Source organism: Lepisosteus oculatus, chromosome 18 (genome assembly GCF_040954835.1).
Source record: "Lepisosteus oculatus isolate fLepOcu1 chromosome 18, fLepOcu1.hap2, whole genome shotgun sequence".
Lineage (NCBI taxonomy): Eukaryota > Metazoa > Chordata > Actinopteri > Semionotiformes > Lepisosteidae > Lepisosteus > Lepisosteus oculatus.
In genome coordinates this window covers 18,503,136-18,519,427 of record NC_090713.1, presented here as the reverse complement: position 1 = coordinate 18,519,427, position 16,292 = coordinate 18,503,136, and the positions used below count along the sequence as shown (strand labels likewise).

The 16,292-nt window shown below is 47.3% G+C and overlaps 2 protein-coding genes across 2 annotated transcripts in view; one reads left to right on the top strand and one right to left on the bottom strand.

The window, feature by feature from the left end:
- The window catches only part of LOC138224006 (protein NLRC3-like), a 394,575-nt gene that overhangs the window by 229,892 nt on the left and 148,391 nt on the right, over positions 1–16,292 (bottom strand). The gene's annotated exons all lie outside the window — the stretch shown is intronic.
- LOC138223960 (latent-transforming growth factor beta-binding protein 3-like) overlaps positions 4,933–16,292 on the top strand; it is a 28,172-nt gene continuing 16,812 nt past the window's right edge. Inside the window, exons 1-6 of the mRNA XM_069180137.1 lie at positions 4,933–4,969; positions 7,039–7,167; positions 9,550–9,720; positions 11,270–11,353; positions 12,240–12,368; positions 16,006–16,143. Coding sequence (XP_069036238.1) covers positions 4,933–4,969; positions 7,039–7,167; positions 9,550–9,720; positions 11,270–11,353; positions 12,240–12,368; positions 16,006–16,143 — 688 coding nt within the window. The remainder of the gene's footprint in view (positions 4,970–7,038; positions 7,168–9,549; positions 9,721–11,269; positions 11,354–12,239; positions 12,369–16,005; positions 16,144–16,292) is intronic.

The window sequence follows — 16,292 nt, the reverse complement described above, 5'->3', positions numbered from 1 at the left end:
GAGGGGCAGCAGGCCGAGCTGTTCAGCAGCTTTTTCTCCACACATAATAGTGTGGGGCTTACCTGCTTTAGCAATCCGCAAGCTTGCATTTTTCCACGTTTCCGTTTTTATTTCAGTGTTTATTTTAAGTATTTATTTCATGCCCATGGGAGAGAAACACAGAGACGCTCTGTGTATTTTTCTCAAATTAACTTAGAACAGTTCTTAAATATTTTTCTGTTATTTTTCACGGTTTCCTGTGCTCACAAGATTATCAGCGTTCGTAGCACGCATTTCTATGCATTCCTGTGTTTACAACATTGGCATTGTTCCAAAATCACGCACATTCTCCTTTCTCCCTGTTTGCTGGAGATACAGTAGCTTTTTTTAAATACAATTGGTCACTTGTGTCCATACCACGGATTCCTATAGAGTGGTATAGAACTACAGAGTATCTCTTGTGTCCACTGAAGTATTAGCGCGCACTGTATCGTAGTACGTAGGCTGCGTTTTCGACACGTATAAAAATACAAAATATGAAAACCCGTCCCGATTTTTTCAGCGCACACAACACAGTTCTAGGGTCATTTGGCGTACCACCTGGCGGCACCCCACGTACCACTGCCGGTACGCGTACCACAGTTTGAGAACCACTGGAATAGAGCTTTAACCTATCAAGAGAGGTATAAAAACTTTTAAGATAGGTGGGATTAAGGGTCTTCTGTTTGGTCAGGGGGCAATAACAACAGAGCCTCTGGTGTGGCCATTCTTTTCAAAGGATGGGCATTCAAATTGAAAAGTATTCAGAGGGTCATACATGGTAGGTTGCTGTGTGTGGTGGATGTTGAATGGGGGACCGTTAACTTGCGTCTAATCAATGTGTATTGTCCTACTGATGTGGGAGGAAGGGTGGAGTTACTCAAGGCACTCTCTCCCCTATTGTTATGTAGCAAAGACGTGATAGTGGGAGGGGATTTTAATTGTATCTTAGAGCACACAGACAGGCAGTCTAGCTCTCCGATAAAATTGGATTCCAGCTCACTGGCCCTGCAAAACTTAGTTCAAGACTTTAAACTCTCAGACGCATATAGATCTATGTATCCCACAACAGCAGGATATACATGGTCAGGGAGGAATAGCAGCTCCAGAATTGACTATTGCTTTGTCTCAGAGAGAGTGAAAGTTGTTGGGGTCACTCTTCAGCCTGTCTTCTTCTCAGATCATCAGGCTTTAAGGTATAGAGTGGAACTCCAGGGCGGGACTGTCTTTGGCCCAGGCCTCTGGAAACTTAACACAAAGCTGCTAGAGAACGAGGGGGTAGTATCCCGCTACAAGGAGAAACTATCACAGTGGCTGTCCTTGCAGTGTCTGTACGGGTCAGTAGGAGAGTGGTGGGAGGAGGTGAAGGTGAGGACAAAGGCCTTTTTCATGGCTGAGGGAAGGAAGGCTGCTGCCAGACGGAGAGGAGTGCTAGCCAGGAAACAGAGGCAGCTGCAGCGTCTCTACACGATGCTGCACAGTGGCTTCGATGTGCTCGAGGATATCACCCTTTTAAAAAAGGACATCCGGAGCATAGCCGAAGAAAGTAGTCGAGGAGTGCTGTTAAGAAGCAGAGTGCAGTTCTTGGAAGAAAATGAGAAGTGTACTCGCTTCTTTTTCAGGAAAGTGGTAGGCTCCAAGTCTGTCATGGTAAGTGTAGTTGATGAGGAGGGACGAGAGAGAACAGAGCCGAGTGCTATCCTCTCCTGCACCGAGGCCTTCTACTCAAGACTGTACAGCTCTACAGAGGTAAAGGATGAAGAAATTCATTTTTTTACCTCAAAGCTAGAAAACGTTTTGAGTGAAGAAGATAGGGAAGTACTTGAGAGGAATTTGACAATAGAAGAGCTGAGACAGACTATGGAGAGCTTACAGGAGGGGAAAACTCTGGGTGCTGACGGGCTCCCTAAAGAATTTTATTGCACCTTTTGGGATCTGCTTCAGGATCCGCTACTGCTCCTATTCGAGGAAAGCTATAAGACAGAATTGCTGCCTGACTCCTTAAGAGAAGGCACTATCTCTCTCTTGTTTAAGAAAGGAGCAAAGAATGACATAAAGAACTGGAGACCCCTCAGCCTGTTAGGCGTGGACACTAAGATCCTGTCCAAAGCCCTTTTCCTGCGCCTACAAAATGTAGTGGCCTCACTGGTAGGGAAAGAACGGACTTGTGGAATAGCAGGACGCCTGATGAGCGACAACCTGGCCTTGTTGAGGGATGTCTGTCTGTACTCAGAGGATCGCTCCCTCCCTCTGTGCATTGTAGACCTAGAAAAGGCCTTTGACCGCCTAAACCGGCAGTATTTAACATCGGTACTTGAGCACATGAAGTTTGGCCCCATCATGAGAAAGTGGATTAACCTGCTGTACACAGGTAGCAACAGCAGAGTAATGGTTAATGGCAATAGATCACGCCCCTTTGAAGTCTGTTCAGGGATGAGGCAGGGCTGCTCATTATCCCCCTTGTTATTCGTTTTGGCTATGGAGCCTTGCGCCAGGATCAGGCCATTAATGGGATACCAGTGCCTGGAAGTGGGGGAGGAGAGGTAAAGACATCTCTATACATGGATGACGTCACCCTGCTCCTCTCTGACAATGCCTCAATTAGCAGAGCTCTGCAGTGCTGTGATCGTTTCTCTTAACAAATTAACAAATCTAAGAGTGAGATTTTTTATCAGAACTGGAGGGAGCCAAAAGAAGGACATGATCTCAGGTTGCAAGAGAAGAGAATTAAGGTCCTGGGGGTGTATTTTGGAGAAGAGATGGGAACAGTAAATTGGCAGAACAAATTGCCAATCTTAAACAAAAAACTGATGCAATGGAAGGACCGAGACCTCACCATGACAGGGAAGGTGCTGGTCATCAAAGCCGAGCTCTTGCCTGTCTTGAATTTTCTGGCTTCTACCTTCCCAATCCCACACCGTGTTGCGGCGGTGCTGAGGAGATTGATGTTTCAATTTCTATGGGGTGGGAAGCAGGAAAGACTCAGAAGGGAAATAATGTACAGGCCGCTACCCTCAGGGGGGAAGTCTGTCCCAGATATTGCTACGAACTGCTGTGCATTTTCCTGGCCTCTGTGCTGAGAGGCTTTGCAACAGCACCTGCAGCGCGTACCTGGACTTATTTTTCCAGGCTCTGGGTAGGTAGGGAGGTGTTCAGAGTGTGGGGTGTCAGACCCAAGCTGGACGTCCCACTCTCTGACACATGCCCTGCAATTTATGGGACAGTTAAAAGTTTTCTAAGATCTCAACCAATTGGCCATATTCCCCTCCGAGATGTCAGCGTCCAAAAACTGGAAGATTTCGTTGCACCCCAGAACAATAGGCAGACCCCTGTCGGCATTTTAACATCAGCCCAAACAAGGAAGGTGTGGAAACACACATCCTCTAAATTTCTGTGCAACATTCACAGAGATTTAGCCTGGAGTGTCGTTCACCAGTGCTTACCGGTACGAACTTTCTTGTACCGTAGGGGCCTCACCCCCAGCCCTTGCTGCGTTAGGGTGGGCTGCGGCGAGGAGGAGACTGTGACCCATCTCCTGTGGTCCTGCTTTTTTGCTAAGGCCTTCTGGGCACAGTTTGAAGATTGGTTGCATGCACTCTCGCCCCAATTTACCCTGACCGCTGCTTTCGTCATATACGGTATCTCTCCTGTCAAACTTCCTTCTGACGTGTTTGACAGGATCTGGGCCGTGGTGAACAGTGGGAAAGACGCCCTGTGGAGAGTGAGGAACATGGGGCTGTTCAAAGGCATTGAGGTCCCAGTCAAGGCAGCAGGTAGCCTGGCCCTGTTCATCACCCGAGAGAACTATTACCTCAGAGATCTGTGGAGAGAAGGGAGGGAGGAAGCAGAAAATCTGTGGGAAATAGAGGGCATAGGTCAATATCTCAAGAAGCTGTGATAAAACATTACCATGTTTAAGTAAAGAATGTGATTTGCACCAGAACAAAAGAAATTGTTGCTCTGTAACTGGTACCGTGTCAAAATGTAATGAGATGTGATCATATATACTGTTTTAAGTATGTATATTAATGCATCTTGGCAGAGGCAACATCGACAGTGACCTGTTTCTGGACTAAACGCATCTACACATCTACTGCTACATCTGTTCTCTTTCTTTTTCTTTTTCCCGTTTACAACCACTTTTTGTGCAATATATGCCAGGGACCTGTGCAATACATTTATATTTATATCTATAGTTACATCTATATTTATATTCATACGTGTGATACGATTTTCTGTGTACTGTTCTGTTCTAGTTTGTTCTTGTGTGTCGGACTGTGAGTAACTCTTGTATTGTATGTATTGTACTATTATTATATAATTCGTTACACTGTGGCTGTGTTGTGTGTGTTAAGCTGCTGTTGCACTGCAATTTCCCTCACGGGATCAATAAAGTATCTATCCATCTAATTTGTGATGCCCTGTATTTTTTTTTGTGGAAAGAAAATAAAGTTCTTAAGAATCAGGCCTTTCTCAGGGGCCCAACGGACTAGGATCCCTCTGCAGGCTGTGGGATTTGAACCAACAACCTCCCAGGCAAAGGTGCAGATTCTTAGCCACAGAGCCACCGCTCCAAGTGGGAGCCTGGTCAGGGCTCAGGAACAGTGAATAGGCTACAGCAAGCGGTATCACCCAGGTGGCGTGGAGGAACTCTGTTGTGCGAATCCAGCCTTAACAACCACTTGCCAAACAAAACAGTCGGTAATCCCCATTATCCACAGTGCAAGGCTATTTTTATAGTGTCGGGGATCGAAAGGATCGGCATTGAGGGGCGCATTTCAGACCACAATGAAAGTAAATTGGACACAGTGACGTGTAAAACCTCAAATTCACATCACAAACTAGAGGAAATTCACAGGTCTGCTCAGCGCCATGTCCTGGGATTCAGAATGAGGCAGAAGGACTTCCGGTGAGATGGAGCGGCCCTGTGACCCTGTTAACAAGCAGGCTTGTGAGTCCAGCTCTTCTGATCCAGTAAAAATACTGCTCTCCTCTCCAAGACGGTTTCACTGGCAAATCACCCTGCCATATCAGCCATATCGCCCTGCAGCTCCCCACTAGCAGCCCCACTGGAGCTCAGCAGGTGTGAGCCTGGTCAGTACCTGGAGGGGAGACTCCTGGGAAAGCTGAGGCTGCTGCTGGAAGAGGTGTTAGTCGGGCCAGCAGGGGGCGCTCACCCTGTGATCTGTGTGGGTCCTAATGACCCAGTATAGTGACGAGGGACACTACACTGTAAAAAGGTGCCGTCCTCCGGATGAGACGTAAAACCGAGGTCCTGACTCTCTGTCGTCATTAAAAATCCCAGGGCGTTTCTCGAAAAGAGTAGGGGTGTTACCCTGGTGTCCTGGCCAGATTTCCCCCTTGGCCTTTACCAATCATGGCCTCCTAATAACCCCCCCTCTCTGAACTGGCTCCATCACTCTGCTCTCCTCCCCACTGGAGCTGGGGTGTGGGGAGCAGGCTGGCGCCTCATCCAGGTGGGGCTGCACACTGCTGGGGGTGGAGGGCATCCCCATGACCTGGAAAGAGCTCTGAGGGGAGTGTCCAGAAAAGCGCTATATAAGTGTAAGCAGTTATTATTATTATTTCCTGTGAAAGCCCGCCATTTTCCAGCACAAATAAAACTTCCCTTCCTGCTCTTGTTTTCTGGAACCTCATCATCCATCAGAAGGTATCGTAATGGGTTAGGGGGTGTGAGTAATTTCATGTAGGGCATCAAAAAAGAGAGAAGCAGATTAAAATCGGGCTGCTGGCTAAGGTTTGCCTGTCAAGCAAATCCTTAAAAAGCTAAGAACTGCACATTCCCTCTGATCAGGAATGAAGAAACGGGAAGGCTTATCAGCACATGATTTATTTTGTCTCTGGCAGGGCGAAGAAACCAGGCAGCAAATGTAAAAAAAACAAACTAATATTTGCTTTGCAATAATTTACAGACCCCAAAGCACAACATCTACATCTATTTTGTTTAGATATTAATAAAAGTGCGAGTTATCGGGTTCCTCTTATGTAGTGAGGCACGAATACTGTATATAGGAAAATGGGGGATGTCGTTCTTTATAAAGTAAAGATTCTGTTCAATACTAAATTTCTTCCTCAAATGGACGCTAAATGAGTGGGGTACCTCTTCCCGACTCCAAACTTGACATCACTAAACAAGCGAGAGACGAAAGCTACACACATAATCATCCACTATTTCCCTTTATCGATCCCTCATCAATTTCCCTTCGGGATCAATAAAGTCCTATCTATCTATAAGAAATCGGTATTTACACATTGATAAGAGAGCAGTCCCTTACCTAAAGCCTAGAGTTTAGTGCTCAGATTAACTGGTGTTCTGTTCTTACGGTCTGTCAGTTGAGGTCTGCTCTCTTGTGGTCCTGATCCTTCTCCTGTTTTTCTTTCTTCTCTTTGTTAATTACTGTCTCAGCATTGGTCCGGTCTCCTCTGTTGATCCCCTAAGAATGCTGACTTCGGGATTGATACAAAATTAGCTTAGTCTTAATTGGGGGGGGGGGAGGGTAATTGCTTGGCTTGCTGGATTTTAAGCCAGGAAAAAAAAGGCCGTCTTTCTGGTAGCAAAATTTTGTACAATGACTGGAGGCCTCCTGAACTCCTGTCGCACTGTGCAGCTTTCTGAAATATCCTAAACCCTCCATAGCGTAGCAACTGCTTTTTGTCCAGGAACAGGTAAAGGTGTATGTGACACCCGAGGAAGACTCCACAGCCGAAACGTTGTCTCTTTTCTTTCCCTTTCAGCGTGGAATGAGTTTTTATTCAGCATAGTACAGATCTTTAACTGCGTTAATATATTCTGAAACAAGGTCCATGATCTGTACGGCTCTGTGGCCGAACAACGATGTTTAGAGACAAGAGGAGGCCACGTAAACTCTCTGCCTCCTTTGCTTGTAAGGTCTGGATCAGCTTTGAGGAAAACTGTTTTTTTATATATATATATTCTTGGTCATAGTAAAGGTGAAATCTTGGCAGCCTTGCCTTCATGTTATTTCTGTCCCCTCGTAGACATCGACGAGTGCGCCCACGACAGGAGTCTTTGCCAGCCGAACGGGCTGTGCCAGAATGTGGAGGGCAACTATATCTGCCTGTGCCATGAGGGCTTCATCAGCTCAGAGGACAAGCACAGCTGTGAAGGTAGATTACATCTGTGATCTGCGAAAAAAGACCTGCCACCTTCCCTGCTGTTTCTTCGGCTTTTGTTTCTTTATTTTGCAGCCAGGACTCAACCAGTAAATGTATTCACTCGGAACACACCATGAGTCCTTAGGCCCAGACAACGCTGAATCAAACCTGGGTCTTGAGTCTGCCGTAGCTGGGATTCCCTGAGCAGTAGGCATTCTGCCAAAGGGGTAGGAGGAACGTTAGTCAGCCAGGGCCTTCATGGCGATTTGGTTAAACGGTGACCCGCCGAAACACATGACATCATCACTCGGTGCTACCCATCCCATAAGGCATGGCGGAGTGGCCGGGTCATCAAAAAGCTGAATGTCGCCGAGAGGTGTAACTGACAGTTATCGGCTTTGTCGGGCATTCCTGATGTGACACGAAGGAGTGCAGTGATGAGCTGGGCTCATACAGCTGGGCCAACGTGTCAACTCTTGAGAATCAAAGAAGTGTCTCGGGGCGCATTCCTCACATGGAAATGAGAGGATTCAGTAGCACCTTAAGGGAGCTGATTTTTCTCGTCATACAGGAGAACAAAACCAGACGGAGAGTGGCCACACCCAGGGAGATAGAACTGTGATATCTCGGGTTAGGCACAACAAGGGGCATTTACGGAGACTGTTCAAGTAAAGAGGAAAATTAAAACTGAAGGTTGCCGTTTCTGACTGCCAGATGATTGAAATTCAAGTCTTGTCTTCTGGCCAAATAGGATCTGCCAGTGATTTAAAAATCTATTTAATCACGATGTAACAGGGAAAGTGGAACAGCGAAGGTTGAGGACCTAACTCGGGCAGGAAGGGTAAGATATCAGGTTGGTCCGAAACTCAGTAAGTACCTCCCATATAAATATCTGAGAGAAGATGGGTTTAATGTGTGTGAATCCTCCACAAGCGGGCTATGTGACAGGAGAATCTGTTATACCTACAGTAGATACTAACAGTCATGGATTGGAATTCCAAAAGAATGATAAGGACCTCCTCTTGATGTCCTTCAACAAACAGGCCACCATCAGCCTTCAAATCTGGTAGAGCGAAGCACTGAATTGAGGAGCTGTCTTCACTGCAAGCTAACACTTACCTTGCAAGCAACAGGTGCTGCTTCCCTATGGAGAAGGATCAGCCCCAACGATGCTCTCCCTGTGGTGTAACCCGGTTTCTGGGGAGAATCCCAGTCGCAATGATGCTGTCCAGATCTAAACCACCCGAGGAATGCCTGCATCCTCTGATCTGCCTTTCATCAGCTGAGCCACACTCAGGTGTCCCTGCTTTTTAAAATCCCCTGATCCCAGCATCCAAATACAGATTTCATTACACTTTTAAGAAAGCGGTAAGTTTAAAACTCTGGTCTGGTCCTTGTGAGAAGAAGTGTTTGCAGATTTTTTTTTAACGCAGCCCTCTCAAATCACCTCCGTAACGGATCAGCATTTGAATCGATCCATATCTTTAAAAGTGATTAGCTGGGAATTCATCATGCATTGGATCTGTGTGTTTCCAAGCGATTAGCTGGGAAATCAAGTGTTGGATTTTCCACCCGCTAACAGGAAACATGAGCTGGCAGGTTGTTGGTGATGTTGTTTCCGTACCACTGCTCTCTAAGAGAGGAACCACAGATTCAGAGAATTGAGAAGATTCTTGTGGCTTGGGGTGGAATAAACAGGCCCCTTGCTACACCCTGCTAAAAGGATCCTCACCAGATCCAGTGCTAAAGACTCCCTGAAACAAATCTTCTTCTGAAACCAAGAGCTTTGCTTCAAGTGCACAGACTTGCAAGAGGAAACAAGGACTGCTCTGACCATGGGCAGCTGGAGAACATGCTTTTATACAAGAAAAGTCAAGAGTGAAGGAAGCTTTGTAATGGCCGCTGCTTGTATGGGGGGGGAAAGCAGCTGTTCGAGGATGCAGTGCAGTGGATATGAGCAGGCAACCAGTCCAGAGTTGTGGTCTAGCAAAGCAAAAATGAAATCCAAGTAGACTTGAGAGCGAAGCACAAGTGGAATCCAATGGCGAGATTGAGACAAAGGTGGGCTAGGAAGCCAAAGAGTAGCATAGGGCAGGGAACACAAAGCTTGGGAACTCAGCTGTGGTTCAGAGCGAAAATTCTATAACAGAGCCCAGAGCACTGCCAAGGTACTGGTTGCCAGGGTTACTTGATCCGACAGGAAGCCTGCTCCACCTGAGACGGGTTGAGTCGTAAATGGTTCACAGGTGGAACAGGCTTCCTGTCAGATCAGGTAACTCCGGCAACCAGTAGAAACTCCTCTGGATGCTGTGGCAATGCTAGCTGGGGGGCTCAGTGGTGATCCAGAGAGGGGGGGGGGGTGCCAGCATGACAAGCTCCTGTTTTCTTCTGCAGAGATCGAGACGGACGACGACGACAAGAAGGAGTGCTATCTGAACCTGGACGACACAGTGTTCTGCGACAGTGTCCTGGCCGTCAACATCACCAAGCAGGAATGCTGCTGCACCGTCAGGGTGGGCTGGGGGGACAGGTGCGAGATCTACCCCTGTCCCGTCCACAATTCCGGTACGACCGTCTACTCCCCCCACACTTAACTCAGCCCACTTCTGTGTGTGTGTCCAGTTTTGCAACAAGCCTTTAAAATGATTGGGGAAATATATTAAATTCAGTCTTATCAGTTCAATTGTCAGTGCAGCTTTATTTCCACCAATAACGTGCAAAAAGATAAGAGACTGACGCTAAGAAATGAGGTCTAATTAAATTAGTTCTGAACCTAGGCAGTATCAAAGCTTTCTAACCTAGCTAAATCAGATCTAGTCGTAATTCTTTCTATTTAAACTTCTGTTCATCATTGAGCTGGATCAGTCGCACAAGTCACATACAGAAGAACAGTATAGCAGGGTCTAGACATTCGCGAAGGTTCGGTGCAGAGGACCATCGCCGGTTGCCAGATTCACACACAACCAAGTCCAAGTTGGACGCCACATAATCTACTGCAGTTTATACTATAGTATTCAGTTTAAAAGACATAAGTAAAGCTCTCTTATATACCAAAGCACTAAAGCATTGGCTTTAAGTTAAGTAAAATAATACTGATCAACTAAAACAAACAACAGCAATCACAAATGTGTAGTAATCAGCTACAATAAACAACATGAACCCCTCTCTCTCTCTCTGCTCTGTGATCAGCATGCCCCACTGTAATGAAATGAGCAATAAAACTGTCATTCCCCACACTGCTGACACAGAACCTGGAGCGTCCATTCCAGTGCAAGCTGAGCTGCTGGTGCTGGGTAGTGGGTACTTGGGCAGGGGGCAGGGAGAGGCTCACTAGCTAACTACTACAGATTCGTCTCAGATCCATATCTTCTGTGCAAGATCATTTGGAAGTTGAAATGAGCAACCCTTGTCTCATTTTTATCCAGTCCTGCTCTGATTCCAGCCCAAACCCCCCCAGTGGAGAGACCAAATCATTTATTTTGCAGACGTTGAGACCCTGCTTGCATGAACAGGCATACCCTCAGTGTTCCCATGAATAGAACGAGGACAGGCATACCCCAGGACAAGGCAGAAGAACATACGGACCTGGAGAATATAAATGCCAGCATCTAGTTTCTGAGAAAGTCGCTGTGCTGCCTGCTTTCTTAACATAAGGGAACGGTCTAAGGTCTTTGTTTCAGTCATCGTGGAAAATAATATTATAGAAGGGTGAAATAATAATTCCCTTATGGAAAGGTGTGTAAAAAATGGTGTACATCTGGACCAGCAGTGTGAGCCCTAATGAGCCTTCCATCCTTTTTTAAACAGCTTCTTCCATTTTAGGGTCACAGAGGAGCTGGGGCCTATCCCAGCAAGAGCCAGTACATCGCAGGGCACACACTGACACATACACACACTCATATCAGGGCAGAAGCCAGTTAACCTACTAACACGTCTCTGGGCTGTGGGAGGAAACCCACATGATCACAGGGGGAACATGCAAACTCCACCCAGACAAGCACCCCAGGTCCACATCTGAACCCAGGGCCCAAGCGCTGTGGGGCAGCAGTGCTTTAAACTGTGACACCGTCGTGTTCTTTCCCTGAAGCTCCTTTCCGATGCTTGTTTTCCGCAGCGGAGTTCCACTCCCTGTGTCCGATTGGAAGAGGCTTCTACATCGAGGAGAGCATCACAGAGTATGGGCTGCCAGCGCACAGAGGTAGGTTCTCGCTAAAACAAGAGATACATACACACCCCTATTTCTGTTATACAGCTGAACTTCCCCCTCCGATACAAGCTGTTTTGTTTGTTTTGTCTTAGACAGCACAAAATGTATTACTTAATGCAATTAATGTGCCCGACATGTTGATTGTTGGAGTGCACTATAGAGATCCTGCAGATTTAATTTAACCGCATAACTGCTTCAATAAACTGCTTGTCAGCAACAACAGCCACCCTTCTCCAGCATTGTGGTGGAAAATGCAAAGTCTAATTGTATTCAAACAAAAGCAGCTGTGAGCCTGGCCTGTACCTGACTGGGAAACCTCCTGGGAAAGATAAAGGTGCTGCTGGAAGAGGTGTTAGTGAGGCCAGCAGGGGGCGCTCACCCTGCAACCTGTGTGGGTCCTAATGCCCCAGTATAGTGACGGGGACACTAGACTGTAAAAAGGTGCCGTCTTTCAAATGAGACAAATGAGGCCCTGATTCTCTGTGGTCATTAAAAAATCCCCAAATTTCCCCCCTGGCCTTTACCCATCATGGCCTCCTAATAACCCCCCTCTCTGAACTGGCTCCATCACTCTGCTCTCCTCCCCACTGAGAGCTGGTGTGTGGGGAGCAGACTGGCGCATCATCCATGTGGGGGTACACACTGCTGGTGGTGGAGGGGATCCCTCTTACCTGTAAAGAGCTTTGAGTCGATTAATATTATTATTAAACATATCTTAATGGTTTTTGCCAAACTGAGCACTTCAGGGGAGTAAGCTCTCATGAGGGCATGGGCATCTGTTGGCACACAGTAGGTGCCGTTTCAGGCTCTCTCTTCTCACATGAATGCTTTGTCTCATTCCTGCTGGGTGTTTCGGTTTCTCTCTGTGTCTTGGCAGATATCGACGAGTGTGTGCTGTTCAAGGAAGAGATCAGTAAAGAAGGCCACTGTGTGAATACACAGCCTGGGTATGAGTGTTACTGTCAGCAAGGCTTCTACTACGACAGTAACCTGCTGGAGTGCATTGGTAATTCTGTTCTCTCTATTGTGGTGTCTGAGCTGTAGTCAGAGGTAGGTGAGATGTAGCTGGTAGTTCTACCCAAAGCCACAAGAGGGCGCATAGAGGTCATCTTAAAAGGGAACTGCAAAGCTATTTTTACATTTCGGGGTTATGATGCTTCGGCAGTGATGAATGCATGTCAAACCACAATGAAACTAACAAGTACACGGGCAGGTGTACAAGCTCCAGTTTACATCCAAAAAGAGACAAAGTTTCACAGTATGCGTAACGCCATATTGCTGTCATTGATGCAAAAACAGCCCTATTAACACTGTAAACATTCTTTAGACCAAGCGAATTTCACTACGATATTAGCAGTAAAATATGTTTTTTTGGTACTTTTAAGCATTGGAATAAAAGAGCAATCTGCCGACTGACTAAAACGTACTCATAATAATTAACATTGTTAGGAGACCATGTTTCTCATTTGCTTACAGTGACTAGTGAGCAGGAAGGGCCACTTTCATGCCACAATGCGTTTGAACTCTCGCTCTCATCCCTGGCCCCGACCAGCAGTTTCTCAACATGGTACCAAACAGTGCCTTTACCTCAAAGAGGCTCGAGAGAGAGAAAACTGTTTCAAACATCACCCACTCTCAGCAGTCTAGAGGCAGTTTCCACCTTTATACGTCTTGCTGATCATATAAGGGGAGCTGCAGTCCTAACGTCTCACACCAGTTTACCAAATCTCGTAACGCAATCAATTCATTGACGTTTTAGAAAAAAAGACAAATTCCAAATTAAGTCTACAATCATGAACTTTGTGACAGTACTGTAAGGTTACCATGTTGTCGAGATTTCATGAGAGTTGCGACTTGAAGCAGCCCTTCCTGCTCACTAGTTCCCGTACTGACTAATGTACAGAGATGTGAAGAGGCCCTTCCTGCTCACTAGTCCCTGTGATGACTAATGTACTGAGATGTACGAGGGAATAAGTACAGGTTGTGCAGCAGACATTTCACTGCAGAAATGTTCCAGCGTGATCCGCAGGCAGAGTTAACCGGTGAGCAGTGTTTGTCAGTGAAACCGTCTGGAAAAGAAGAGCAGTATTTCTACTGGATTAGAAGAGCTGGATCCACAAGCCTGCTTGTTTACAGGGTCACAGGGCCGCTTCACCTCACCGGAAGTCCTGCTGCCTCATTCTGAATCGCAGAAACATGGCGCTGAGCAGACCTGGAAATGATAAAAACAGGAGGATTTACAAGTTACTGTGCACAATTTACTTTCACCGTAGTTTGAAATGCACTCATCACTACCGACTTTTTCTAACCTCAAAATTTAAAAATGTAAACCCCTGTAACTTGGAAAGTTCTGACAGCAGAGGCCCGGTTGAGGGCTTGAATTCAAGGGAACTCCTTGGGCACCAGGTCTGAACCATCCGATTGCTTTTTTGTTTGTCTCACTACACACACTAAAAATGAACAGCACAGAAATGAGAAAAACAAAACAACAAACAACATTCCGTTTTCTTTCTTCGAAAGTCAGTTTGGCAAGTTCTAGCATGTGTGGAGTGCCGGAGTTTTTTTTCCCAGGGCTTGTCCTCATCTCCTCCATCGGATACAAACATTGAAACTCATAGAACAAAGACAGATCCTGCGGGAGGCTTTATAAAAGCAGGTCCTGGGACAGTTTTCTTAGCCCTCCAGAATAAAACCCCAAATTGGGAAAACAAAATAAAAAAAGGGGTAATATTTTTCCAGATTTTGGAGCAGACATCCAACGGTGGCGAGTTTGCCCTGTTAATCACTGGAGCATTGCAGAAGAAACGTTTGCTGTTTAAGCCCCTAAATGGTTCCAATAGAATTAAGACAGAGACGAGTTCCCTTCATTGATCAAATCAAACACGTCTCACGCAAGGCCAGTCGTTCTGCAATCCACTGGCACAGTCTGTTTACCTCAGTGGTAGCTGATCAGCTCAGCCAGTAAGAGTATCATCCCATCATCCCGAGCTTGTTGGTTGCTGGTTGGCCTGACTGCCTGCTCCCAAGCACAGGCTCCTGTCTGCCTGAGCACCCCCAGAGCTGGGCTGAGGTATCCCCGACTTTCCTTAGCGCAGCTGATTTCCAGTCAGTGACTGAAGAGTGAAACCCAAACCAGAGAGCACAAGTGGAAGCTGTGTGGGAACGCATTTAAAAGCGAAAACAGGGGACCCTTCTTTACACAGAGGGCGGTGGGAGTCTGGAACAAGCTGCCCAGCCCTGTGGTTGAAGCCCCTACCCTGGCTACTCTCAAGACACAGCTGGGTGAGATCCTCCAGTCAGGACAGGGCCACTTTACACAAAGGGTGGTGGGAGGGGGGCCCAGCCATGTGATTAAAGCCGATACCCTGGCATCTCTCAAGACACAGCTGGATGAGATCCTCCAGACAGTCAGGACCACTTTACACAAAGGGTGGTGGGAGAGGGGGAACAAGCTGCCCAGCCATGTGGTTGAAGCTGAACTGCTTTCAAGAAACAGCTGGATGGGATCCTCCAGTCAGGACAACAAGCTCTTCTTTACACAGAGGGGGGTGGGAGTGTGGAACAAGCTGCCCAGCCATGTGGTTGAAGCTGAACATCTTTCAAGAAACAGCTGGATGACGTCCTCAGAAAAACAAACAACTCACTACCGCACAGGTCACAACAGCCAAATCGTTAACTAGTTAACTAGGCGAACGGTCAATGAGGTGAACTTCTGATTCCGAAAAGGAAAATAGCTTTTTTCTTTCCCTTCCGGGCGTTCCTCGAAGGCAATGCAGTTTGTAGCTCAGCTATTATCCGGTCTCGGTCTCCATACCTGGAAATGATAGTAACTGGGAAAGCAGGGGAGAGCGTTGACAAGTCCAGTCAGAGAGACGGATAACAAGCCTTTCTTCTTGTCTTGTCGTCTGAGCGTCTGGGGCGATCATGCAGGGGACGAAGATTTTATTTTTTCTCTTCTGCCTTCGTTGCGTAAACCAACAGGTACAGCTGGCACTGTGCTGGGGACTCTCGCAAATTAAAGGGCTTTTCCGGCCATTCTTCCATCTGCTAACGGCTCTATCCAATTCAGGGTCACTGGGGGGCCAGAGTCTATCCCAGCAGGCGACAGGCACATGGCAGGGTACACCCTGGATAGGATGCCAGTCCATCACAGGACGCACACAGACACAGACACACACTCAGACCAGGACCAATTTTCCCAAAGCTGCTTAACCCCCCAGCCAGGATGTCTTTGCACTATAGGAGGAAACTCGTGCAAACTGATGAAGAACATGTAAACTCCACCCAGACAGCACCCCAGTCCGCAAGGCCAACCACTCCGCCCAGCTAAATGGCTTTTGAAAGGGCAAAACGTTTGGCCATGTCGTTTTTTGTTTGTATGATTAAAAGCTGTGTCAAAGATCTCTGTTTGAACACCTATGTGCTGTATAGGAGCAAGGTTAGGCTAGCTGAAAAAAACAAAACACTGGTGTTGGGGACGCCTCTGAAACGTCACTTAAAAGCCCTCGTTTACTAAGCTGGGGGTCACGGGTAGCCTGAGATGCAGGCCTGCCCCCCAGTCGACGAGAGTTGGGTCTTCCCTGCTGCGGTGCCGCGATGAAGAGGGGAGCTTGCCCTGATCGGGCGCTGTTCTGTGCCACCAGACGTGGACGAGTGCCACGACGAGTCGCTGTGTGCCAACGGGGCCTGCGTCAACACTAGGGGCTCCTTCTTCTGCACCTGCACCCCCCCCTGGGCCTCCGACTCGTCCAAGAAGAAGTGTGTGATGCCCGCGGTCGTAGGTACGTGGCATGGGAGGAAGTCCTGTTCTGAAGGGCAGCAGACCGGTCCTGGCCGGTACACTGCAGCAGCGCGGCGCGGCTCTTCGAGATTTAGAAAGTGTCAGAAAGATGCTTATTCCTCGTCAGGGCCACAGCACCTCAGAGGCTGT